Source organism: Mustela putorius, unplaced genomic scaffold, assembly GCF_011764305.1.
Source record: "Mustela putorius furo isolate JIRA1106 unplaced genomic scaffold, ASM1176430v1.1 tig00004007_pilon_pilon_pilon, whole genome shotgun sequence".
NCBI classification, from domain to species: Eukaryota; Metazoa; Chordata; class Mammalia; order Carnivora; family Mustelidae; genus Mustela; species Mustela putorius.
In genome coordinates this window covers 4,184,878-4,212,609 of record NW_025422145.1, presented here as the reverse complement: position 1 = coordinate 4,212,609, position 27,732 = coordinate 4,184,878, and the positions used below count along the sequence as shown (strand labels likewise).

The following is a 27,732-nucleotide window of genomic DNA, read 5'->3' as shown; positions in this document are numbered from 1 at the left end:
TTTCCAGCATTAACCCCAAGGTTAATGCTGATTCCATCCTAGTTCCTAATTCCCTTCTCCCATGACCAGTAGGAAAGTGCCTAAAGTGTATATTTGACAGAAGAGGGCATTCCTGTTTATTTATGAACAAATCAAGGTTTATTGACTACAAATGAGATGAGGGATAAAAAATACTGGTCAGCATGTGCCAAGCACTCCTTTGGGCCTAGCACTGAGCTACTTACTTGACGTGTGTTCCCAGGGACAGATGTCATCAAGAGACCATCTGTCTGGCCCGCCCAGGGTTTGAACCAAGGACTTTGTTCTTGTTAAGCCAGCAGTTTGAGATTCTTCCTAAGACCCTGTTCCAGCCCAGCATCCTGTCATCCTCTTACGACTCATCGTGGCAACTGCTATTTGCACTCTTTAACAAATGCATACATAACATTATTTACTCAACTATACAGTCTATGCACGTACCAGAAGTCAGTTACCAAAAATGAATAGTAGTGATTCTAATATTTACTTTGCATCCGTATTCTGGCCCCTAAGAATCACTTTGACTGAGACGTAATCATAAGAACTGAAACTATAAAACTCCTAGAAGAAGACACCAGGGAAAGCTTTATGACACTGAATTTGGTGATGACTTCTTTGATATGACACCAACGCAACAAAAGAAAAAAATACTTGGGCTTTATCAAAATGGAAAACTTCTGTGTATCAAAGGGCACTGTCAACAGAGTGAAAAGCAGCCAATGGAATGGGAGAAAATATCTGCAAATCACCAATCTGATAAGGGGTTAATGCCTAGAATATATACAGAACTCCCCCAACTCAACAGAAAAATAACTAACCTGATTTAAAAATGGGTAAAGGACTAGAATAGACATTTCTCGAAAGGACATAGGAGCACCCGGCTGGCTCAGTTGGTTAAGCATCTGCCTTTGGCTCAGGTCATGGCCTGGGGTCCTGGAATCAAGTCCCACACCAGGCTCCTTGCTAAGTGGTGAGTCGGCTTCTGCCTCTGCCTCTGCCCCTCCCCTACACTCAAGCTCATTCTCCTTGTCTCTCTCTCAAATAAAAATCTTTTAAAAAGAAAGATAAAAGATAAACAAGGGGCGCCTGTGTGGCTCAGTCAATTAAGCAACTGATTCTTGATTTTGGCTCAAGTTAGGGTTGTGAGATGGAGGCCAGCATTGGCCTTCATGCCGAGTGTGGAGCCTGCTTAAGATTCTGTCTCTCCCTCTGCCCCTCCCCCCTTAAAAAAATTAAGAAAGAATGAACAAACAAATGGGTAGTAACCACATGAAAAGATGCTTAACAGCATGAATCACTAGAGAAATGCAAATCCACACCACATTAAGATACCACCTCACACCATTAGAATCGCAACTATCCAAAGAACAAAATTAACAAGCATTGATAAGGACATGAAGAAATTGGAATCCTTCTACCCTCTTGGTAGGATTGTGAGATGGTACAACCACTATAGAGAGCAGTGTGGTACTTCTCCCAGAAAGCTAAATCTGGAATTACCGTGTGATCCAGGAAGTCCTGTTGTGGGTGTATGGCTCCAAGCGTTGATAGCAGGGACCGGAGCTGGGGTCTGTACAGTCGTGTTCAGGGCAGCATTACGCATGACAGCCAGAGCTCGAGGCAGCCCTCGTGTCCACTGACAAATGAAGGCTAAACAAAATGTAGTATATCTGTGTGATAGAATATCAGTCAGCCTTAAAAAAGGAGGAGATTCTGACCCACATGACAATTTGGGTGCACCGTGAGGACATTACAGTAAGTGAAATGTGCCAGACACAGAAGGAAGAACTGTGATTCCACTATTACGAGCTACACAGACTAGTCAGACTCGGACAGAGAGTACAGGGTGGTTGCAGGGGCTGGTGGGAGGCCAGGATGGGGAATCTTGTTTAATGGATTCGAGAGTCTCAGTTTCGGAAGATGAAAACGGTCCGGAGACGGGTGTTGGTGACAGTCACAGAACCGGAGGAATACGTGTAATGCCACAGAACTATACACTCTGAAGTGGTCTGAACGGTAACTTTCATCTTAAATATATTTTACCACAGTTTTTTTAAATAATAGATTTTTTCAATGCAGGATACATGCACATCCTCACTACTAATCAGCTCATCAGTACCAGCTCAGTGTCCACCAGATGTTGTGCCAGAAGATTAATGTTCAACTGCTTGTACTAAAAATGAGATGCCTAAACCGTTCAGCTGTGCGCTCCATAAACAGAGTGGTCAGTGCTAGGTGATAGATTGTAACAAAACTAGAATTTACATAGGAGATCCATCCATTAAATATACAAAGCATGTGTTTTCGATTTGTATTCAACTCATTTGTACTAGTATTCATTTTATTTGTCTGGGGATCGGAATATGGAAACAATATTTAAAGAATAATTGCATTTTCCATTTCCTATTTGCATATTCCCATCTTAATTAAGATCTCTGCTGCATCCTAAATTAAAAACACATTTATTTTGGATTTAAAATCTCCAGTACAAAAAAAGCTTTGTTTTTAAATATCTAATTTCTGCTCCTCTAGATCGCATAAAGAAATCTAATAAAAAAGGAACTTAGCAGAGAACAGTGATTGGTCCTTGACAAGTGTATCATCTTTATAGAAGGAACCAGTATAGACAACTGATATGTTATAAAATTTTAATCAGCTTAAACGTTTATTCTGACTTACATTTTTCTTTGTAGCAGAACTTCCCCATAGCATTTTTTTAGAAAAGTCAGTCTTCAAGGCTCAAAGCGCTTTCTTTTTCCTTTTTTTTTTTTTTCAGTTTTTCTTTTTCAGTTTTATTTTAAAGCCTAAATATTCATGTCTAAATATTAGACAGCAATGCTTTTCTGACATTTCTTGTCACAGTGTCGTGATGACAGTTGAAGAATTGGAAGTTATGAGACCTGTAGGTCGGGAACAGCAGTCAGATCCAATAAAACCAAGCAAAGTTTGCAGCTTTTTTGTTTTCTTGGAGAAAAGATTCTGAATCATTTTGAGATTAAATTTTGAAAGTACAAAAGGTGAACGTAGGTCTCAGTGGAAATTTAAACACTCAAGGCATTCTTTTAAGATTTTAACGTATTGCTCACTTGACTGTGGAACAAAATAAGTGTAGTATTCTTTATGGCTTGGATATTCTTTTCAACCTTTTTGGAATGCTGGCATTTCAGAAGTACTGCTCTTTAGGTGTTGTTTTTTTTTTTTTTTTTAACCCTAGCCACCAGGATCCTAGTAACATCAAGATAGGATGTAAGATTGTTTGAGGGGTCATTTCTAAAGCATATGAAAGAGACCGGCAGAATGTAAAGAAGAGTTTAGACATTTCTCCCTTTTTAACCAGAATTTATCTTCAGAGTAGGGAATACTAATAATCACTGTATCTCAGCTAGCTTATTCTCGTGTTTCACCGGGGTCTGTGGTTTTCTGAGTAGCAAAGTCACACTGAAATACCACAAGAGCTAATAAGATGAGGGTATCAGTAGTCAAGGCTGAAGTTCACTGGGAAATGTCTAGAACTCAAGGACACTCATTTTCATACATATTATAATGGATACCACATCCATGCTTCTGGATTATTTTTCAGATTTTTAACACTGACTGCTCTCAAATGCATCATTGCCATCATATTAGTCTGTGGGGCTGGACTGGTAAAATAGCTTGCCAGGTTTAAAGAACTTATCTACAAGAAATACACACACACAAGTAATACATATATTTATCATATATGCAAATATATATATTCAAATATGCAATTTCTTCTTCATATGCCAATTATATCACAGCCAAGGAATGTTTTTCCCTGTATGAAAATTGACCCGGAGATAAATATCCTCACTTCCAAAAACTGTGCAAAGTGAAAGGGAAACAACTAAAACCACATCCTTTAAAGCACTGATTAGCCGGCCTTGACTGTCCTTTTCATGTCAGAGGTTCACTGAGGCGGCAGCTGGCTCAGGGCCTTTTGGGGGCAGAGATCAGCGTGAAACACAGGTGTCAAGAGTCTCAGATAAGGCCCTTTCTTTCACATCTATTTGAATGAAATTGAGTACAGTAGTCTCCCGTTATCCACAGGGGATACTGGAAACCACAGATAGTACCCAACACTGTGTATACTGTTTTTTCCTGTATGTACTGACATAAAGTTCTCATTATAAATCAGGCACAGTAAGAGATCAACAACTATAATAATAAAATAGGGCAGTTCTAACAATATATAGTATAATAAAAGTTACGTGAATGTGGTCTTTTACTCTCAAAATATCTTAACCGTCCTATACTCGCCCTCCTTTGTCTCGTGGTGATGTTGGAAAGGATACGTGCCTACGTGATGAGATGAAGTGAGGTGAATGAGGTAGGCATGTGACGCAACCTCAGGCTGCTGTTGACCTTGTGACCGTATGTCCGAGGAGGGTCGTCTGCTTCCGGGCCTCAGATGCCCACGGGCCACTGAAAATATCATAAACCGTGGTGGAGGGGGCTACCGTGGAGCCATCTTTAAAAAGCCAACACTGTTCATTATAATTACTTAAAAGCTGAAATCAGTGGCAGAAAGGGAAAGCGAGCTTGGGGAGAGAGCCACATGGGCAAGCAGAGTTCATCGCACACCCACACACATACTCAGAGCCCCAGCTGGCCTTGAGCGTCTCACCCCGCATGAGTAAAGCCACAAGGAATTTCCATTCACCCATTACACAAATATTTATTGAGTAACTAGTATGTGCCAAGCTTCATATTTCTTGCTGCTGAAAAGCCTCTGAGTTCTCAGGTCATTTATTTTAAGGAGGAAAAATACAGTGTGCTATTCTTAAACCCAAATACATCAGCAAAGGAACTGACTTTGATTCTCGTAATGAATTTGAGAGTTGTGGGGGGGGCAGTGGAAGTGATAAAGGGAGACATTTTTCCTTAAGACAAGGCTGGTAATAGTGAAGTCCATGTTCTAATTACTGTGCGACACTGAGCGGATTTGTTAAAGTAGACTGTTAGCGTAGATGGGCTGTTGGGTTGTTGATAAAATCTATCAAGGCCTTCCGCAGGAGCTTCCTTTGTTAACACGGGACTCCACAATGAGGTGTAGGGGTTGCTCATTTGGCCTCGGGAACAAATTAGCTTCTTGCTTTAGGTGTGAGGGTGCGCCATCAGCCAGTCAAGCCGCTGTTACAGACGCATTTGGCAGGTGCCCTCCCGTTGCGGGAAATGAGGGCGGGGATGGTGGAGGGATGGGCTCGTCAGGCTTGGACACGGGGACACAAAGTGGAAAGCAGAGTTAAGGACCCATATGTGGAGTGGGCGTCCGGGAACAGGGGCTTTCTTAGCAAGTGCTCCAGGCCCTGGGTCCAGGATATGCTAACAGTGTTGGGGAGAGCCTGTGACCACGTCTAAAGACCACACGGGAACTCACCAGCATTATTACTCCACTCTGGACAGCAAGGGAACCTCAGAAGTGTCTTGTATTGTTCTGATCATTTTTACAAGAGTCTTGGACTTCCCTTCTGCCAAAACAGGGCGGTTCTGACCATATTTCTGAGAAAACACAACCAGGGTGGAGTCAGTCGAACCTCATTTAGCTTTAGCCTTTCATTGCTATTGGGACGAAGACTGGCTAGCTGGCTCTGTGGAGGTGAAGCATGGGGCTCCACCATCTGGGTCTCAGACATAATAGTATATTTTTCTTTTGTTTTCCGGTGGACTTAAAAAAAAAAAAAATGAGGTCATTCCCTTCTAATTCTGGTTTTTCTAATTTTATGTCATTGAGTTCACATACTTGTTCGCTTTCTGGCTTTTCCACCAGTTTACTTCAGTGTCCCCTGCAGTTCCTGAATTCTTGAAAACTCCTCCTGTGGATCAGCCCCCCACCAGGTCCACCGCACCTGTCGTCCCCACGAATACTGTGTCCTCAGCAAAGCCTGGGCCGGCGCTAGTAAAGGTGGGTCCCTGCACACACACTGGTTCGAGGCCTTTACTGGCGGCTTGTTTGAGGGAACACAAAGGCACATGTCTGCGTTGACCAGCCTGGCTTTCAGGCTGAAGCCTTGAAAACAAAATCACAGGCAGACTTGCTCGATCACGCCTCGGTCTTGGAAACCACCACCTTTCACAAATGCCCTATTGTTCTGTAGTCACAGAAGAACCGCAAAACATTCGGTCTCCCTGAAACTCCCAGAGTCCTGCAGAAAGGCTTTAGGGTACATTTTTATCAGCAGTTCCCAGTTCTGCCACCATCCAGGCTGCCAGAATGAAGGAAACCCTGGGAGTGGAGTAAGATCGAGCCGCTTAGTGCAGTGCTGGGGAGTCGGGAGCCTCACAAACAGATGTCTTTAATGGGAACGTCATTTCAGACTGTATACACAAGGTCAGTGTCCGCGCTAGTCCAGATGTATTACATGACAGGTTAAAGGCTTTAGAAAAGCGGCTGCGTTTTTTGATTTAGCAGATTTGGCCTGTCGAAGCCAGGTTTGTTCTCTAGATAAAATGCAGATTGGTGGCACCATTCCCTACATTTGACTGGGCGCAAATAATCCAGCTAGAACAAGGCCCACGGAAGATCAAAATTCTTAATATATAGTAGTATACTTTTGAAAGTGTATTTAGAACTGCCGGATGGGGGCGGAGGGACGGTGATAGAGAATAGTGTCATCATTTCAGATGTGGCTTTGCCAAACATAGCAGAACACTGATGTCAAACGTTTAGAACGCAAAAAGGACTGTGGAGAGCTAGCCAACCCTCCCGGCACCTTCCAGAAGGGAGGCCGGAAAAAGGAACGAGGCTCGGAAGGATCCAGGCTCCCCACGGGCAGCCAGGCCTTCTTTCTGCCTCCCCAGATTCCTTGCTTCCATCCACTCTGGCACGGTCGTGGTCCTCGGCCCTCCTGCAGAGGCGGCTCTCTGCTCCAGCCTCTCTGTGTCCGCGCAGCCCAGCGTTTGTGGCCCCAGGGCACAAGTCAGTGTATCTCACCATCTTCCATCACTTAGAACTGAAGCCAGAAATTCCCGAGTGTGGCACGTGGCAGCTGAGCTAATAACATCAGCTCTCCTCCCTGGCCTACATTCCCAAGCGTATGCCACAGACAGCACAGAGCGCGTTTGGATGCCGACCCATCCATCCCTGTGGGTGCGGAGTTCTCAGCCTCTCCTGTTCTCTGGGTCTCTCCTCTTCACTGGTGTGTCTGTAGGGAGGGCTTTGACTTTGGGCCCGGAGGCATTGTTGAAGAAGGTGAGGTTCAGAGGCTCGGTTGGGGGTCCCGGGACTGTGCCAGGAGAGGAAGAGACAGGTACACACAAGAAACAGATCACACACAGTTCGGCGGGGGCGGGGGGGTAGGTACATTCTGAGAGGAAAGCTGTTGTTCCCCACCGTCACTTCGTGGGAGAACATGCCAGTGACTAGGTAAGTGACTAGGTAACGGCAGATTTAGTCCGAGGCCTACTGGTTACTGTGTGCCTGTCCCCTCCCTTTTCCCGCAGGTGCCTTCCTGATTAGCCAGGTCAGTGGTTTCATCATTACATAACAGCGTGCCACCTCGGGTTCCCAGACCGCATCCGTTGTTGTCATCACTTTGAAAAGACCAGGAATAAATTCGGTTATTGATAGCACAATAAGCAGATGACAGGGAAGTGACTAATACTGTGAGATTGCAGTATTTGGGTGTATTTTCCTTAAAAATACGTAACTTGACGGGCACCTGAGTGGCTCAGTCAGTTAAGTGTCAAACTCTCGATTTGGGCTCAGGTCATGACCTCAGGGTCATAAGATTGAGCCCCGCTTGGGGCTCCACATTGGGCATGGAGCTGCTTAAGATTCTCTCTCTGCCTTGGCCCCTGCAGTGTCCTCTTCAAAAATTAAAAAAAAAAAGAAATACATAACTTCATTGTCTGCTCTATTCCCTTAGAAGCATTTTTTCTGTTTGTACAGATCCGCTCAAGAATGACTCGAGAATATTTTAATGACCATAAAATAGTCCACAGTTACAGTGACGGATCGCTCGTCTTCTCCCATTTGTTGCTCGAGCGCGCAGCTGTTCTAACTAGGAGTCCTTTGCGTGAGCCCTTCCGAGTGTGTCCGCATGAGACACCGCAGTGACTGTTGGCTGAACTTGAATGGATAAGGCTGAGCTGCGTAGCCTTCCCTTACTCTAAGGGAACAAGGCAGCAGGAGGAAGTGAGTCCTTAGGAGCCAGATTTCTTGGTCAGAGGAGGTGTCCCCACATTTTCCTTGCCCTGGAGGCGCACTTGGTCACTCGGTGGCCCCGGTGTCCAGGGCCCTCTGCCGCTTGCTCCCGAGTCCCTCAGGCACACGGTGGTGGCTTCTCCTAAAACGTTCTTCTCTTTCTCCTGAAACCAGCAAAGCCATCCCAAGAACCCCAACGACAAGCACCGCAGCAAGAAGTGCAAGGACCCCAAGCCGCGGGTGAAGAAGCTGAAGTACCACCAGTACATCCCGCCCGACCAGAAGGGCGAGAAGAGCGAGCCGCAGATGGACTCCAACTACGCGCGCCTGCTCCAGCAGCAGCAGCTCTTCCTGCAGCTGCAGATCCTGAGCCAGCAGCAGCAGCACTACAACTACCAGACCATTCTGCCGGCGCCGCTCAAGTACGCACGGGGCCGCGGGGCTGCGGGGGGCCGTCCTCCGCCCAGGGCCTTCTGCTGCCCGGGCTTCCCCGTCGTGCCCTGGTCCCTGGGAGAGCGGCCGGCAGGCCAGGCCAGTCTCTGCCCCTAGCACCACACCATCGTAATAACTGGCTTTGTAATGAATTTTTCTGTCCCTGAAAGCCCTTCCCCACCTTGCGATTTAGAGGGGACTCCCACCATGACCCACCCGGGAAGCTTTTGCCTGTTACTCACCCAAGTAGTAGTAGATGCCGTGAGCAAAGCACACAAGTGTACGACCTGTTGTGAACAGTTAAAAAAAAAAAAAAAAAAAGATGAGTGTAGGGGCTGGAGTGGTTGAGAAAGCTTTATGAGAAAGGTGGGGTACTTACATGGGAAAGGGCCTGAAGCCAGGGAAGGGCCCTTTCAAGCCAAGGGGGACGATCTTAGTGCAGGAACAGAGGAAGGAGTGGGTGATGTCTGGTTACTGGCTGATGAGAAAAAGAGCCCGAATAAAGAATGTGATTTGCTTTTTTAAGAAAAGTAGAAGACAAAACTGAGTTGAGCCGCTGTCTGGAGGAGCTCGCAGCCGGGCAGCCTTGAGTCTGGATGTGGTAGGTGATTCAGAAGGCTGTCACGGTGGAATCAAAGTGCGAGGAAGAGTGGTTTGATGCTGGGCCCGGAGGGGAATCTGGAAATAGGAAAAACAGAAACTTCACAACAGAGTAGATGTGAGAAGATGCAAGGGCATTGATAACAGGAAGGAAGGAACAGGTGAGGGATGTTTCAACCACGACTGAAGGTCTTGGTGACCAAAGACTGTGGAGGAGGAACACGTTTCTAGTCTGAGCCCATTGGGAGGGAGGGAAGGAAGCGAGCTCCCCCAACTTCCGAGACTGCGTCCGTAGCAGGACATCGACTGCAAACTTGAGCTGTGCACTGATAGAAATTTCTGGATAGCCATCCTCAGTATGCATTTGCTGGGAAACATAGATAAAAATGCAAAGACCTTATCTTTCGTTTCCCTCAGTTTTCAGGAGAAAAGGATAGTTACATTCAACTCAAAAAGAAACTTTAAAAAAGATGCAGAATTTCATTAGAAGAAAAAATGTTTTCGGTGATCAAGCCTCTCAGTGTATGATCTGTAGAAACTTGAGTCCTGTCTTCTACACGTATGCCAAGCATTCCTCCACAGGGAGCCCTATCTTCTAGGAGTAGGAAAGGAGTAAGACCCAGTCAAAAGCTTCTCTGTTAGGAACCATCTCCTCATATGCTAATGATTATCAGTTTACTTTTTTCTTTGAAGATCCTGATATCTCGAGGAAGATTAGACCTATTAGTCATTCAGACCTTACTGTAAAGTACTTAAATCTAAAAGATGAAGAGAGAAGGAGTTTGTGTAGCATGTTAGTACTTTAAGAGCAAACAGGCCTGAGTGAGATGTTGACATTGGAAGGAAACCAGGGAAGACCAAAGAGAATTGGAAGAGTATCAGAAGCAAACGGCCGCTGCCTTACAGCTCAGTCCAGGCCCAGGGAGGCGCCCTCCCCTGCCGCCGCCCTCCTCTGGCAGCAGGCAGCGGGGATGTGAACGCGAACCCTGGCTCCCATCTCGGTGCTCCTTAAGATGCACCGAGCTGCGTGCTCAGCACGTGACATCACCCTCCTCCTCCTAGTAACTCCAGGAAGAGCTGGAATGTCTGATCCCTACTCCCAGGCAAGGAAACCTGTTAAACTGAAAATCCTATGAAGGGATTGTTTTGCGTAGGATCTATGAAGTAGTCTTTTCTGTAACAAAAGAAATTGTGTGGGGCCGGTCTGTGGATGGAAAGAGTACATCTGAGGGTGTCAAGGACCTGGTCTCTCTCGGTTCCTTGCCTTCCCATGAAGGCTATAGTTCCCGTCTCCTTCGTCAACACTTCCGTCCCCGCAGCCGCCAAGCCACCTACCTAAGGAAGGCATCCCCCAAAAGAACAAAGAGGAAAGATCCCTTATCGTTCCACATTTGTTCACCGAGCATCACTTCTGTGTAATTTCCACGTCCTGGATGTGGAAACGTTGTTTTTATCACAGTGTTTGTTTTCCCCCGAATTCCAGCACAGAGAGCAATGTGGAAGTCTTATAGCACCCATACAGTGGGGTTTTATCTGATGACACACACTGCTGGTGCCTTGGGAAGATCAGGAGCCCTGGGAGACAGGGCTGTGATCCCAGCAGAGCCCCACACTGACGGAGGGCCCTAGAAGGTCCCTTCATGTGTCTGGACTTTGGGTTTCTCATCTACACTGTCCTCACATTCCGCAAGGTCCCCGCCCCCCAACACATCACCTTTTCTTTCTAAACATTGAATTGTTAATCCTAGTAACAAGTAGGGTATTAGACAGTCTCAACAAAAAAGACAGCACAAAATAGAATCAACAGGTATTTTGATGGCACATCAAAAGGCACATTTACATGGTGCCTTCTCAAGGAGATAATATTCACATGAGAGCAAAAGCTGGTTAGGAGGAATTTTGCACTTTTTAGTTAAGAAAGCCCAGATACACAGTACATAGGTAATTATGCAGTACCCCTGTGGTATTAAAATATCACTGGGAGGTTGATTAGGAAAAACGAAATCTAAAAAAGCTCCTTGCAGGGAAAGTAATGAAAATAGGGTTGAGAAATTCTGATTTACGTTAAAAGTTTTCATAATTCTAATAAAAGATTTTAAAACTGAATGTTTAGAAAGGAAGAAAATGATACATAAAACATTTGTCATTCCATCCAAACTTCAAAAAACTTAAATACTTAAAATATTTAACTGCCACGAAATTTAGGCAGATTTTATGTCAAGAGTTAGCTGTTGACAGGGCCAGAAATGGCTTCAAACACAATCTTCCTAAAACTCTCTTGACAAAGCTGCTCTAACTGGGGACCTCATCCTCGTTCAGAATAAGGAATTCAGAGTCTCCTTGCTTCAGCACCAAGGTCCATATAACAGTAAAACTTGGGGCTGTAGTGAAATTGGCTCTTCAGTATCAAGCATCACGTGGACCTTTCTCGAATGGATAGCAACCAGCCAGAAGAGAAATGCTGTTGTTGCCAAGAGTAGCCTACAGGGAAGAAGTTAGATGAGGACCTGGCTTCGATATGGAAAGGAGTTTAGGAAACGGAGGACAAAAGTACAACAGATGCACCAACATTTCTTTAATAACCTTTTTAAATGAAGTATAGGTTGTGGAGAGGCCCATACATCATAACTGAAAATCGATGCCAGGCAGATCCCTAAATCAAGAAACAGAACATCCCCAGTACCCCCAGGAGGGAGTCCTTGCGTCCCCTCTCAGTGACTACCTGACTTGTGTCCCATAGACTAGTTCGCCTGTTTTTGAACCATTGCATAAATGTCATCTTACAGTACACACTGTTTAGCTGCTTTTGCTCAATACTATGTTTGTGAGCTGCATCTTTCCTGGCACAGAAAGCAGCAGTTAGTTTTTACTCTGTCTAGTGTTTTATAATCGAGCCACTTAACCGTCCTCTTGGTGGACAGTTGGGTCGTGTCCGGTTGGGGCTGGTGTGAATGACGCCATAAATGGTTCACACATGTCTATCTCGTCAGGTATCCTTCTAGGAATGCCCCTGGGTCAAAAGAGGGGTGCAGGTTTTTCTTTAGCAAATAGCATAAAACAGTTCTCCAGAGTGGTCCTTCCAGTTCACACTTCCACCTGCCACGGCTGAGAGTTCGGGACGTTCCGGGTCCTCGGTACCCACAGTCTGAGTCATCATACAGCACTTGTGCTGGGCATGCAGTGCTGTTCTGTTGTGCTTTTCTTGATTGTCCTCCTGTCCATTGAGGCTAAGCCCTGTCCACACATTTATTGACCACTTGGGTATCCTTTCTTGTGGTACGCTTGTTCAAGATTTTCCCATTGGTTCTATGTGAATAGCCAGTGTGGATCAGCACTATTTATTGTTAAGGACCACCCTTTTCCTACTGCACTACAGTGCTGTCTTAGTGATAACTCAAGAGGCTGTATATGTGAAGGTCTGTTTCTGGATTCTCTCTTCTCTTCCATTTGTTCTGCCCCTAGCACCACACCATCGTAATAACTGGCTTTGTAATGAATTTTGATATCTGGTGGTATGACTCTTCCGACTTGGCTTTTCTTCAGGGATGCCGTGGCCTTTCTTGGTCCTTTGTATTTCCATATAAAGCTGAGAATCACCTTCTAAGTTTCTACCAAGCAAGCAAACAAGCAAACAAAATTGACAGGGATTTTCACTGCAATCTAATTTGATGTCTGTCTTCAGAGTATTGAGTCTTCCAACCCATGACTATGGCATTTTTCTCTTCACAAGCTAACACATTGTTAGTAGAAGCAATGTCAAATTCAGAAATTATTTTATTATAAACTCTCTCATTTTCTCGTTCTTTTGAAGGCCACTTAACGACAAAAATAACAACAGTGGGAATCCCGCTCTGAACAGTACCACACCTAACCCTCCAAGACAGAATACATCTGCTCCTGTGAGAAAGCCGGGACCTCTGCCTCCTAGCTTGGATGACTTAAAGGTGAGAAGTCCAAGGAGAGTTTATGCACCCATAGGTACCACAGAAAGGTAAATGATTTGCCAGATTTCTCTAGTATGTATAGGTAAGTTTTCAGTAGACCTTCAACTTCACCAACATAAAATAATCTCTATAGAGGCACTTTCTGTTTATGTCCATTACGTTTCTTTTAAAATGACCAATATTGGGGTGCCTGGGTGGCTCAGTGAGTTAAAATGACCAGTAATGATTCTCATTCGTTGAGCATAAACCATGTGCAGGTACCAGACAAGTTCTGACTGCAGTGGCAGGGTTTTTTCTTCCCTGCTCGTTTCCAAGTTTGGGAGAAGCAGGAGAAATGTAACAGTCCGGAATCTGATCTCCAAGGCCAGCCTGCATGTGTTTCCACCCCACCTTGGCCTTCGGTTATCTGTGGTAGCGCGGACCAAGGCGAGTCAGCCTGTCTCTGCCCCCGTCTCCTCTGCGAACGAGGAATTGTAATAGTAATACCCACACGTCCTATGACGAGGAGTTGGAAGAGTAAAGCACGTCCAGCAGTGTCTGGCACATGGTCATTACTCAGTGAATGTGATGGTTATCATCATGATTTCCCGTTTTCAATCCTTGGACATAAATCCTTGCTGGATCACTGGCCTTTGCAGTACTTGGGGTCTGTAGCTGTGTGTGTCTGTGGGTTAGGAAGAGAAACCTTCCCGCTTGCTGCTGTGCAGTCATAGATGCTGACAGACATCGGCCCCTTTCTCATCAAAGTGTCCCGTAGATTCGTCCGAAGTGGCAGGGCCAGGAGAAGAGGTGTGACTTGTTTGTACTTGCAGGTGTCGGAACTGAAGACAGAACTGAAGTTAAGGGGTCTTCCAGTGTCGGGCACCAAACCGGACCTCATTGAACGCCTGAAACCCTACCAGGAAATGAACAACAGCAGTGTCACCGCGGGCGGCGTCCTGACAGTGCCCGCGTCTGCCATCGTCACCAGTAACCCAGAAGTCACCGTGGCACTGCCCGTCACAACACTGCACAACCCCGTGACCAGCTCGGGCTCCTCCTTCAAGGCAGAACTGCCCCCTGCCGGCAGCAGCACCGCCGCCCATGTGGAGACCGTCAGCTCCCCTCTGCCCATCTCCCCGTCGCCCTCCGAACAGTCCAGTCTCGGGACCGAGGACACAAACATGGCAGACACCTTCACCGAGATCATGACCATGATGTCGCCGGCGCAGTTCCTGTGCTCGTCCCCTCTGCGAGTGACGGGCCCCGAGGACAGCCCGAGCCCCACCAGCAGCACGCTGTCGAGTCTGGAACTGGACGCGGCTGAGAAGGACCGCAAGCTGCAGGAGAAGGAGAAGCAGATCGAGGAGCTCAAGAGGAAACTGGAACAAGAGCAGAAGCTCGTGGAAGTTCTGAAAATGCAGCTCGAGGTGGAGAAGCGAGGGCAGCGGCAGCCGCCACCGCTGGAACCGCAGCCGGGCGCCGCAGCCAGCTCGGCGGCCAAGTTAGACCCGAAAGTCGGCGGCTCCGGCTCCTCCGTCAAGGACGAGGCCTCGCTCAGCGACTGCTCCGGCTCCAGGCAGCCGGGCCCGGGAGCCGGCCAGCCCATCGGCCAGCCCCTCTCAGTGGCGGGCCAGGCCCTGGTGGCTAAGAAGGCGGTGGTGATCAAGCAGGAGGTCGCCGTGGCCCAGGCGGAGCCGCCGAGCATCGTCCCACAGTTTTACGTGAGTTCGCAGGGACAGCCGCCGCCTGCCAGTGTCGCTGCGCCTCAGGCTTTACTGACCACACAGACCGCCCAGCTGCTGCTGCCGCTGTCCATCCAGGGCTCCCGTGTCACCTCAGTGCAGCTCCCCGTAGGCAGCCTCAGACTCCAGGTGTGAAGTGTGTCTTCTAACTCCCTTGCCTTACAGCCTGCCAAGAGCGGAAGCTCGCCTCACGCTTTCTCCCAGATGCCTTCACGCCAGGCTTCGGGGTGCCAGGAAATGCGGGGGTGGGGGAGGGGGTGGCCTCATAGAATCGAATTGCAAAACGTGAATAGCTAGCATTGTTTCTGTACGGAAAAAACAAACAAGAGCTGCTCTTCCACTTTCCATACCTTTTATCTTCAGTGAACAGAGTCTCCCGCATGCAGGCATTTTTAAATACTCGTCACAGTGTCATGAGAATAGTTAGTGTCACTGGGCACTCTGTGTGCGGGACACAGCATCAAGCACTTCATCATTCTTTTTGTTTATTTAACTAACTAATCTCTATGCCCAACGTGGGACTCGAACTTATGACCCCAAGGTCAGGAGTCACACGCTCCTCCACTCCTCCGACTGAACCAGCCAGACGCTCCATTTCTCCCATGAGATCTGAGTGGTAACACCCACTTTGAGATAGGGAAACTGAGGTTTGGCAAGTTGCTCCAGGACGGAGCTGGATAATTCTGACTAGAGCTGTCACTGTTAGGCCCACTCCTATATTCTGCCTCCTAAATGTAGTTCTTGGAAGACACCAGTGAGGCGAAAATGCCAAAGGCTTGTTGGGCATCTAAGGGGAATGTGACCGCAAACCTAGGAGAGAGGATGTGGTTGAGAGACGTGCTAAGGCACTCATAGGCAGGAAACCTCCTTTTATGCCTGTGTAACCCGTGTTCTGACCTCAAGCTGTTTTTATGTGATGCGTTTTGGTAGGTTTGAACAAAATGTGTGGGCCACAAGTAAACAGAATGGGGACAGTGCTCCTCAACTTTGATGCCCCAGAGTCTCTTAATGGCAGAAGAGACTGGTCCTGTACTCCTGGGGTTAGGAAGCATGACCCGAGGCCCTTGGCATGTGCAAAAACTCTAATTCCCCTGTTTAACCTTTCCAGTGTCTGTGAAATTGAAGGTCTACTCTGTAATAGAGCTCTTCTGAGTTTTTTTTTTCCCCCAACCAAATCTTCAAGTGGAGTTGATGTTCTCAGAATAAGAATTGTGTTTTATTCTGGGCCTGTGTGTGCCCCTGGGTGTGGCTGACGGCCCCCCAGAGGGAGCACAGCGTGCAGCTCAAAAGCAGGATTTCGGGTCCAGTGGGCACCAGAGATTTCCCTGCTGCTTCTTCAGTTACTGCAACAGCTGACCTAGTATGTGGAGAGCTCTTGTAGGCTTCTATTTCCATTTTCTCTTTTCTCAAAATTTTTGAATGAAAATCTTAGCCACTTAAGAAACAATCAGAGCATGAAGATAACTGGTCTGGTGTTTCACTCTCTGGTTTAGAATTCAGGCTCAAGTCTATGTGTTAATGAAATGAAGTTTGTATCTGTAAATATTTTATTTCACTTCAGATATGATCTCCACATGACCCGTTATTCCACATCTAAGCTCTTTTTAAAAAAATATATATATATATATTTATATATATATTTATATTTATAAATATATAAATATATATTTATATTTATATTTATATTTATATATATTTTTTTTAGTAGCCTCTGTGCCCAACATGGGGCTCAAACGACCCTGACATCAGGAGTCTCACGCTCTTCCAGCTGAGCCAGTCAGGTGCCCGCACGTCTAAACTCTTGATTCTGAGATTGATTTTGACAATTAAATTGATTTTTTATCTGCTTCCTAGACTCCAGCACAAACAGGAATCCAGACTCAGCCTCAGACAGCAGCGGCCACGCTGTCCTCGGGCTTAGCCCAGACTGTACCTCAGAAGCAAGACACTTTCACGCCACATGTGCTCAGTCAGCCTCAGCAAGTTAGAAAGGTAGGTGAAGGCAGCGGGTGACAGGCCGTCGCTGACACGAGCTATCGTCTGCTCAGCCATCGTGCAAGTGCCTGCAAAGCAGTCTCCTTGTGAGAAGCACCTGTCTGTTCTGTGTGATGTGCCCCTTCCTTGGGCAGGCCTGAGGGGCCATAGCCTCTGGCTGCGGATCACCCAGTTGTTTGGGGAAGAGAGTTCTTCATTACTGAAAGAGAGCTCGTCTTAACAGTTATAAGCCCCTTTTCCAAGGAAGAGTTTCAAAAGTGTGTTATTAATCCTCATATGTAGGATTTTCTGGGGTTTAAAATAAATTTATTTTCAAATTAATATTTTTTGGAGGTGAAAAAAGTGCTTTTCCCTGGGAAGAGATGTTTGAAGATGAAAAAGATACTTTCTGAAAGGTTTACCTTGAGTAAGATCTCTGTATAGGTAAGAGTCACCATCTTGCAGATTAAGAGCCAGAAGACCCAGGTCTGCTCGTTCTGGTTCCCCACTTCCTACGTGGTTGGCCTTGTGCAAAATTCACTTACTTTCTCTGAGTGTTATTTTCCTTGTCTTTAAAATGACGGTGTTGGACTAGGGCTCGGTAACTTCTGCACATGTTCTACCAAGAAGTTCTGATGTGAAGGCCCCAGAAGCTACCAAAATTCCCTCCTATCCAGTAGGTGGAGCTACGTGCACATCTCCTTGCCAGGAAACTCTCAAAGGCCTCAAAAATAGGTCTTACCCTTTTATTTTATTTTATTTATTTTTTAAAGATTTTATTTATTTATTTGACAGAGAGAGATCACAACAAGTAGGCAAAGAGGCAGGCAGAGGGGGAAGCAGGCTCCCTGCTCAACAGAGAGCCCGATGCGGGGCTCAATCCCAGGACCCTGAGATCATGACCAGATCTGAAGGCAGAGGCTTAACCCACTGAGCCACCCAGGTGCCCCTATTTTATTTTTTTAATTTATTTTTTAGAGGGGGCAGAGGAAGAGAGAAAGAGAGAATCCTAAGCAGGCTCCATGGCCAGCACGGAGCCCAGCATGGGGTTTGATCTCATCACCCTGAGATCGTGACCGAGCTGAAATCTAGAGTTGTACGTTGAACTAACTGAGCCACCCAGGTGCCCCAGGTCTTAGTATTTTAAAAGTTGAGAATTCTTGGTCTCGGAATCTTAGTCTTCAGCATAAAAGATCTTGGATAGTTAGGTGTACCTATAGACGTGGTCCGGGGGGTGTGAACTGTCTGGGCTAAGACCACTGGAGCAATAGACAGAAACAGTAGTCATTTGTGCTCTCTTCCAGAATCTCCTCTGGGAAACGCAGTGTGCAAGGAGTTATAGCTGCGCATTACTTACTGGGCTCAGAATAACATTTTAATTTAGTGATAAGCTTAGTGAGTATTCCAGATGTCCAGACAGTTTGATTTAGGGAGGAAAGGGAAAAACAGAGTATAGACAAGATGAATAAAGGCTTATTCACTAAGTGTCCAAATACTAGAATTAGGGGTCATTAATTCCAATTTAAAGGAAGAAATTCTTGTACCAAATATAAGGAAATTCAGTTTTTCCAAAGAGGAGTACACTTACTTATGGAACTCCCCACCCAAAGCACTTGTCCCGTTTGGAGGGATATTTAGACACACACATAAATACACTTTCCCGCTTGAGAAATATACATGTATATTTACAACAGAAATACAGGGCTAAGTTTTTCTTTTTCAGAATACGGTACAAAGTATATTAGATCTGTTTATGTGTAAATCAGTTCTGTGAAATACAGTGGCAAAAGCCCACTGTGGCCATACATCTCTAAAATGCCATAAAAGCTTTGACTCATAATGGGCCAGACACGCACTGGGCCGTTGCACAGGAGGGAATCCTCACCGCACCCCGACAGAAGTTAGCTTCTCAGACTTTAAATGGGGCCTCACAGGGATCTGGAGAAGTTTTGAGAAACTGGAAAAAAGAGTGTGGCCACAGCCCGGGTGGCTGTTATGGTCAGCTAGAAAGGGGGCCAGGTGGTGGCAGCAGGTTCGCGTGCTGGCCAGAGGGGAGCTTGTTACCGTGAAGGACTGAGGAGCCAGGAGTGCGGGGGCTCGACCAGGTGTGGGCGTCCCGGCCCTGACTGTGGCAGAGGGCGGGAAGGGGGGCTCAGCACGGAGGCTGTGCCAGTTTTCCAGCGATCGATAGCAAGGGCCCGGGTTAGGACAGCAGAGAACAGAGGCCTGATTCAGGAGGCATTCCGAAGCTCCGTGAGCGCTGAGGGCAGAAAGCGCAGGAGACTGACGGCTCCATTCAGCAAAGTTTTAAAAAATAAATGAAGGTAAAACCAAGAATTATTTTTCCTCGGCAGCTGGAGGTGGTGGAAGGAAAGGCAAAGTTTAGTTTGGAATATATAGAATTTGAGATGTCCGAAATTTATGCTTATAAGGGTTATAAATGTGGCTGTGGCACTTGGGAGCAAGGTTGGAAAAGAGGAGAGGTTGTGGGGTTGTAGCTGAATCGTGAACATTACGGCCATGGGAGTAGATGAGATCATCCTGGTGAAGAAGAGAAATTAAGCTTTTGTTTAAGAGAAAAATTACACTGAGCAAATGCTGATTTCCCAGGAGGTGTGGTCCACACCACCCTCAGAGACAGGCCACCGAGTAAAGGGACAATTGGTGCTAGAAAATGAGGGTTGGCAAACGGTGGCCTTGGGACCATGTCCAGCCCCTGCCTGTCTCTGTGGATAATATTTTGCTCCAACCCAGTGCCACCCATTTATTTCTGTATTGTCGAGGCTGCCTCTGGGCTACCGCAGGAGAGAGGAGAAACCTGGGGCCTGCAGGCCCTAGCTGGATACCTGATGACTCTTTCCAGCAAACATTTGCTGACCCTTGTCCGAAAACGTGGTATTCTTTGGTCGGAAGAGGAAAAGAACACACTGAATGGAAAATATTGGTTCTTTACAGGTTTTCACAACCTCCGCGTCGAGCGCCGTTCTCCCCTACCCGAGAGCACCCGCCCCAGCGGCCCAGCAGCCGTGTGTTACTAAGACTCCCCCCAGCGTTCTGCAGCCCAGAAGTGCCCCACTGCCCTCCCTGCAGAACGGACCTACCACCTCCAGCAAGGTAATGCCGTGAGCACGGAGCAGCAGCTACAGGACGTGCTTGCTGGCGTCCAGAAGCATTCCACGCCCCAGCGTTCTCACCCTGGACTGTCCACATGCGTGCGACAGAACAGACTACTGTGGTGCCCGTTGTGAGGGGCAGCTTAGCTCTTAGCACTGTAGAGGTGGCCCTTCCCACACAGGATGGCACCCTGGCAGCCATGCATGTCCTAGGTCCTGGGGCTCCCCCGTGCTGAGGGCAGGGCCCTGCCTGGCCAGGAGCTGACGTGTCCCTCCCTCTGTTTGCCTCAGCCCGGCTCACCCCCGCCACCCCAGCCGTGTGTCGTCCAGCACTCCCTGTTTGGGAGCCCGGTCCCCAAGACGAAAGACCCTCCCCGCTACGAGGAGGCCATCAAGCAGACACGCAGCGCCCAGTCCTCCCTCCCAGAGGTGAGTGAGCCCAGCGGCCACATCCACGGGCTTGCATCTGGGGAGTCACCCACACACGGGTCCTTTGTTGAAGACGTACTTGCCGCAACAGAAACACAAATTTCAGAGCCAGGAGCCTTGTTTGCACTTTAAATGCTGTTTTTTTTAATTGAAGTAGGGGCAACATACAATATTACATTGGTTTCAGGCGTACGACACAGGGATCGACGTTTATAGACGTTATAGAATGCTCAGCAGTGTAAGTGTGGTTCCCCTCTGGCACCACAGAGTCACTCCGAGGTCACTGACCGTCGCTGTGCTGTATTCGGGAACCGGACATTTGTACCCTTCATCCCCTTCTCTTTCACCCGCCCCCTCCGGCAACACCAGTGTTTGTGGTTTTGAGTCGGTGTCCGTTCTGTTCGTTTGTTGTGCTTTTTAGATTCCACAAGTCAGCGAACTCAGCCGGTATTTGTGTTTTTCTGACTGACTTCTCTTAGGGAAGTTCCCTCTCAGTCCATCCCTACTGTCACAGAGGGGAAAGAGACTCTTTATTACCGCAGAGTAATACTCCTCCGTGTGAGGGAGTGTGTGCAGCATGCCGCCTTCAGCCCTTCGTCTGTCGGCGGACACTGGGGCTGCCCCCGTAGCTTGGCTCGTGGAAGTGACGCTGCGGTCACCACTGCGGTGCATTTATCTTTTTGAATTAATGTTTTTGCATTCTTCAAATAAATACCCAGAAGTGGAATTGCCGGATCCCACCGTCGCTCTAGTTGTCGCTTTCTGAGGAGCCCCCGACTGCTTTCCACAGTGGCCGCACCAGTTTGCATTCCCACCGGCAGTGCAAAAGGAGAATTCCCTTTTCTCCACAGTCTTGCCAACGCTTGTTACGTCTTGTCTTTGATACAGGCCATGCTGACTGGTACAAAGTGGTCTCTAGGGGTTTTGATACATAGTTCCCTGATGATGAGCAATGCTCAGTGTCTTCGAGCATTTCGAAGACAAGCAAGTGTCTCTTGTTCCAGCCTTGGCTTTAAAGTCTGGTTTTTTAAGTTGTTTTAACTTAAACTCAGTTAACATCTATTATCAGTTTCAGAGGTAGAATTTAGTAATTCAGCAGTCCATACCCCACCCAGTGCTCAGGACATCAGGGCCGTCCCTAACGGCCATCACCCGGTTAGCCCGTGTTTGTTTAAATATTGCTACATCAGCTTTTTTTTTTTTTTTTTTTTTTTTTTTTTTTTTTTTTGCATTTGTATGGACTGTCTTTCTGTCCCTTCACGTCTGTATGTGTCTGTAGATCTGAAGTCAGTCTCTCATAGGCAGCATATAGGTAAGTCTTACCTTTTTTTCATCCATTCAGTAACCTTATGTCTTTGGAGCATTTAGTCTGTTTATATTTAAAGTTATATACTTATTGCCATTTTTTAAACTGTTTCTGGTTTTTGGTGTTTTGTTTTGTTTGGTATTTCTTTTCATAGTTCTTTTGCTTTTTTTGTAATTAGATGACATTCTTTGATGCCATGCTTGGATTAAACTTTTCCCTTTCATAATTTTCTTACTTCAAGTTATGGCCTTTTCTACTTAAAGAAGTTCCTTTAAGATTCATTGTGAGGCCACTTCAGTGGTGATATACTCCTCTGACTTCTGGTGGCCTGGGCAACTCTTTATATTTCCCCCAATTCTGAATGATATCCTTGCTGAGTATTCTTGGTTGTAGATTTTTTTTCCCTCTCACTACTTTGAATATATTATGCCTCTCCCTTCTGGCAAAGTTCCTGCTGAAAACTCAGCTTATAGCCTCAACTTTCCTTATACATAACTAGTTGCCTTTCTCTTACTGTTTCTAATAAACAGACTCTCTTTATCTTAAATTTTTTGACATTTTAATTTTTATGTGGACATCCTTGGGTTCATCTTGTTTGGAGCTCTCTGTGCTTACTGGACCAGGCAGCCTCCTTCTTCAGGTTAGGGAAGTTTTCAGATATTATTTCTTCAAGTAAGTTTTCTGGCCCTTTCTCTCTCTCTTCTCCTCCAAGGACACTTAAAATACGAATATCAGTGCACTTGTTGCCCCAGAGGTCTCCTAACCTATCCTCATATTCTCTCTCTCTCTCTCTCTCTCTCTATTTATTTATTTATTGGGCTGTTAAGTTTGGATGATTTCCACTACCCTGTCTTCCAGATCATGCACCTGTTCTCCTGCATCCTTTAATCTGCTGTTGATTCTCTCGCGTGTGTTTTTCAGCTCCTTTATTTTATTCTTCAGCTTTGATTGATTCTTTTTTCTGTTCTCTGCTTCTTGAAGTTCTAAGTTCCCCCACTCTTCTCTCAGATCCGTTGAGCATCTTTATGACCATTACTTTGACTTCTTCATCAGGCAGACTGCTTCTGTTTCATGTAGTCTGCCTCTGGACTTGTTTCTGTGTCTGAGATAGGCCGGCTACATCTCCTGGTCTTAAAAGTGGTGGCCTGTGTGGAAGGCATCCTGTGAGGCCCAGGAATGCAGACCCCCCTGCTCACCAGAACTGGTCACTCCAGGGGTGTCCTCTGTGTGGACTGTGTGCACTCTGCTGTCGTGACTGGCCAAGACTTCTGTGGGTGTGCTGGCGGGCAGGGCGACAGCTAGCAGGATACAGAGAGAAGGAGGGTCAGAGCTGGCTCCCAGCAGCAGTTACATTCATATACAAATTATCCCCAGATCCCTGCTCTCCCAGCACTTGCCCTAAAAAAGTAAGTCCCCTTCACACACAACCTGGACACTTTCCAAACTGCCACTTCTGTGCCAGGTCTCACACCAAGTGATAAAAAGTACTGGCCCTTTAAGAGCAGAATCTCAGGTCCCTAGAGCCTTTTTTTTTTTAAAGATTTTATTTACTTATTTGACAGACAGACATCACAAGTAGGCAGAGAGGAGGAAGCAGGCTCCCTGCTGAGCAGATGCGATGCGGGGCTCAATCCCAGGACCCTGGGATCATGACCTGAGCTGAAGGCAGAAGCTTTAACCCACTGAGCCACCCAGGCGCCCCTCCCTAGAGCCTTCTGGCCCCTGCCCCACTGATTTGCAAAGCCAGAGGTTTTGGGGGCTCATCTACCCATTGCAAATCCCCAGGGTGGGGTACCCACCGTGGGGCTTGATCCCCCTCGATCCTCATGGAGGACTCCCACGCTCCCAGGTGACCTAGAGCACGGTGCCAGGGATTTGGTTCCTCACCGCGTCCCTGCCCCCCCTCCCTTCTCTGTGGGGCCTTCTTTAGATCTTTAGCTGTGGGAGAGAATTTTGTTAGCCTCCAGGTCATTTCAGAGTGAGTCTCACTATATTTAGTTCCACACTTGATGTGTCCATGGGAAGTGAGCTCAGGAGCCTCCCACTCGGCCATTTCCCATGCTTCTCCTGTAAATGCTACTTTAAATCAAAATACCGTGCACCGTGAAGACTCCCAGACAGTTTGGCAGCTGTGGAACCTTCAATTCCTACTTAATCAAACTCGAAGTTTTTCCTTTAAATTCTCCTTGGGGGAATGGGTCCCATGAAGGATAGATGAGGTGATGGGCCCCGGCATGTATTTTATATGGGCTTCTCTCTTTTTATTCAAGTACAATTAACACACAGTGTTCGATTAGTTGCAGGTGTACAATATAGTGACTCCGTAATTCTATACACTTCTCCGTAATTCTATACAATTCTATGCTCATCCCCTTAATTTCAGCCATCCCCCCCACTCACCTCCCTCTGGCAACAACCAGTTCTCTGTATTTAGGAGTCGGTTTTTTGATTGCCTCTTTTTCCTTTGTTTGTTTCTGAAATTCCACATATGAGGGAGATCGCTTCGTACTTGTCTTTCTCTCCCTGACTGACTTCACTTAGCATTATCCCCTCTGGGTCCATCCTTGTTTTTACGGCAGAGTAGGATTCCATTGTGTGTGAATACCACACCTCCTTCAGGCATTCGCCTGTGGTGGACACGGGTTGCTTCCATAGTTTGGGTATTGTAAATAATGCTGCACTTTCCACGGGGGTGCATATCTCTTTACAAATTAGTGTTTTGTTTTCTTTGCATAAATACCCCGTACTGAGATTACTGGATTGTAAGGTAATTCTATTTTTAATTTTTGAGGAACCCCCATACTGTTTTCCACAGTGGCATCACCAGTTTGCATTCACACCCACAGTGCACAAGGGTTCCTTTTTCTCCACGTCCTCATCAACACTTGTTATTTTTAGCCATTCTGACAGGTGGGAGGTGAGAGCTCCTTGTGGTTTAAGTTCTTTATATATTTTGCAAATATATATATCAGATATATCATTTGCAAATATCTTCTCCAGTTCAATAGGTTGCCTCTTTGTTTTGTTGATGGTTTCCTTTACTGGCAGAAACTTTTTATCTCGGGTGTAGCACCAAGTTTAATTTTGCTTTTGTTTCCCTTTCCAGAGGAGACATATATTAAAAAATGCTTCTATGAGTGATATGCAAGAAGTTATTGCCTGCGTTTTCTTCTAGAACTTTCATGGTTTCAGGTCTCACATCTAGGTCCTTAATCATTTTGAATTTATTTCTGTGCACAGTGTAAAAAAGGCGTCCAGTTTCATTCTTCTGAATGTAGCTGTCCAGTTTCCCCAACACTGTTTTAAGTTAGACTGTGTTTACTTGATTGTGTATTCTTGCTTCCTTTGTCATAGATTAATTGGCCATAGAATAGCTTTATATCTGGATTGTATTCTGTTTTATTGATCTACATGTGATCACTGCTGCCTGTGTAATATTGTTGCGATCACTATAGTTTTGTATCTTGACAACTGGGATTGTGATGCCTCCAACTTCATTCTTCTTCTTCAAGATGGCTTTGGCTCCTCGGGGTCTTTTGTGGTTCCATACAAATTTTAGGATTATTTGCTCTAGTTCTGTGGACAGTGTTGGTATTTTGGTAGAGGCTGAATTAAATCTGTGGATCGCTTTGGGTAGTGTGAACATTTTCACAATATTGGTTCTTCCACTCATAAACATGGACTGTCTTTCCACTTGTTTGTCATCTTCAGGTTCTTTCATAAGTTTCATAGTTTTCAGACTACAAGTCTTTTACTTCCATGGTTAAGTTTATCCCTAGGTATTTAACTCTTTTTGGTACAGTTGAAAATGGGCTTGTTTCCTTAATGTCTCCTCCTGCTACTTCATTTTATTAATGTATAGAAATGCAACAGATTTCTATATTAACCTTGTATTTACTCAGTTATCAGTTCTAGCAGTTTCTTGGTGGAGTCTTGAGTGTTTTTTTACATATAGTATCATGTCATCTGCAAATAGAAGTTTTACTTCTTTCTTTTCAGTTTGGATACCTTTTAGTTCATTTTGTGTCTGATTACTATGGCTAGGACTTCCAGTGCTGTGTTGAATAAAAGTGGTGAGAGTAGACATCCTTGACTTGTTCCTGATCTCAGAGGAAGAGCTGTTTCTCACCATTGAATGTGGGGTTTTTCACATACGGCCTTTATGATGCTGAGGTATGTTCCCTCTAAACCTTTGGTGAGAGTTTTTATCATAAATGGATGTCATGCGTTAGCAAATGCTTTTTCTGCATCAACTGATGTGATCATATGGTTCTTACTTTCTCTTACCAAGGTCATGTATCACATTGATTGATTTGCAAGTATCAAACCCCCCTTTCATCCCAGGAATAAAAACCACTTGTTCATGGTGAATGATCTTTTTAATGTACTGTTGAATTAGGTTTGCTAATATTTTGTTAAGGATTTTGCATCTGTGTTCATCAGAAATACTGGCCCACGGTTTTCTTTTTCTTGTAATGTCTTTTTTTGGTTTTGGTGTCAGGGCAGTGCTGGACTTGTAAAATAAATTTAGAAGCTTTCCTTCCTCTTCTATTTTGGATTAGTTTGAAAATAATAAGTCTTAACTCTTCTTTAAATGTTTGGTAGAAGTCACCTGTGAAGCCATCCGGTCCTGGACTTTTGTTTGTTGAAGTTTTTTTTTATTACTTGATTTTATTTCTTTGTAATCAGTCTGTTCAAATTTTCTGTCTCTTCCTAATTCACTTTGGGAAAGTGATATGTTTCTAGGAATTCATCCATTTCTTCTAGCTTGTCCAGTTTGTTAGCACATCAGTTTTCATAGTATTCCCTTGTACTCTTGTCTTTCTGCGGTATTACTGCTTCTCCTTCATTCGTGACTCTGAGTCCTCCTTTTTTGATGAGGTTAGCTAAAGGTTTATCTTAGTTGTGATTTCAAGGAAACAGTTCCTGGTTTCCCTGATCTATCCCATTGTGGTTATTTTTGTCTCTATTTCATTTATTTCTGCTCTAATCTTTATTATTTTGTTCTTTCTACTGGCTTTGAGCGTTGTTCTTTTTCTAGCTCTTCTAGGTTTAAGACTAAGTTGCTTGAGATTCTTCCTGCCCCTTGAGGTAGGCCTCCATTGCTGTCATCTTTCGTCTTAGAATAGTTTTGCTCCATCCCAAAGATTTTGGAGCATTATGTTTTCAGTCTCGTTTGTCTCTGGTTTGTTTCCTCTTTGATTTACGGGCTGACCCAGTCATTGTTTAGTCGTGCATTATTTAGCCTCCACATACCGTGTTCTTTCCAGATTTATTTCTCGTGATTAATTTTTAGTTTCATGCCATTGTGGTTGGAAAAGATGCATGATAGGACTTCAGTCTTTTTTAAATTTATTGAGACTTGTTTTGTCTGTGATCTATTCTGAAGAACGCTCCATATGTACTTGAAAAGAATGTATTTTGCTGTTTTTGAATGAAATGCTTTGAATGTGTGTTAGGTTCATCTAGTCCAATGTGTCATTCAAAGCCACTATTTCCTTGTTTTTGTCTGGATGATCTGTCCATTGATGTAAGTGGGGTGAGGTCCCTGACTATTAAATACCACTGTCAGTTTCTTCCCTTACGTGTGTTAGTAGTTTCTTTAGGTTTAGGTGCTCCCAGATTGGGTGCGTTAACTGTTTGCAATTGTTAGATCCTCTTACTCAGTTGTTGGCTTTATCATTATGTAGTGTCCTTTGTCTTAAAGTCTGTTTTGTCCAATACTGTAAGAATTGCTCTGCCAGCTTCCTTTTCACTCCCATTTGCAGGATAAATGTTTTCCATCCCTTCAGTTGCAATCTGCGTGAGTCTTTAGGTCTGAAGGTGGGCTCCCGTCAGCCCTGTATAGATGGACCATTCGGTCACCCTGTCCATTCGGTCACCCTGTGTCTTTTGATTGGAACATTTAGACCATTTACATTCAAACTAATTATTAATGGGCATGTACTTATTACCACTTTGTTACTTGTTTTATGGTTGGATTTTATTTCTCTGCTCCTTTCCTGTCTTGCTCTCTTCCCTTGTGGTT

General features: G+C 45.6%; 1 protein-coding gene across 6 annotated transcripts in view; it reads left to right on the top strand.

Moving 5' to 3' along the window:
- Window positions 1-27,732, top strand: part of MRTFB (myocardin related transcription factor B) — a 259,815-nt gene that overhangs the window by 216,303 nt on the left and 15,780 nt on the right. For 4 of the 6 annotated variants that reach the window (XM_045072094.1, XM_045072095.1, XM_045072093.1 and 1 more), the window contains 7 exons: window positions 5,807-5,941; window positions 8,357-8,604; window positions 13,026-13,158; window positions 13,971-15,011; window positions 16,737-16,874; window positions 19,812-19,970; window positions 20,261-20,398. In XM_045072094.1, coding sequence (XP_044928029.1) covers window positions 5,807-5,941; window positions 8,357-8,604; window positions 13,026-13,158; window positions 13,971-15,011; window positions 16,737-16,874; window positions 19,812-19,970; window positions 20,261-20,398 — 1,992 coding nt within the window. The remainder of the gene's footprint in view (window positions 1-5,806; window positions 5,942-8,356; window positions 8,605-13,025; window positions 13,159-13,970; window positions 15,012-16,736; window positions 16,875-19,811; window positions 19,971-20,260; window positions 20,399-27,732) is intronic. The other 2 variants (XM_045072097.1, XM_045072096.1) reach the window with 1 other exon arrangement.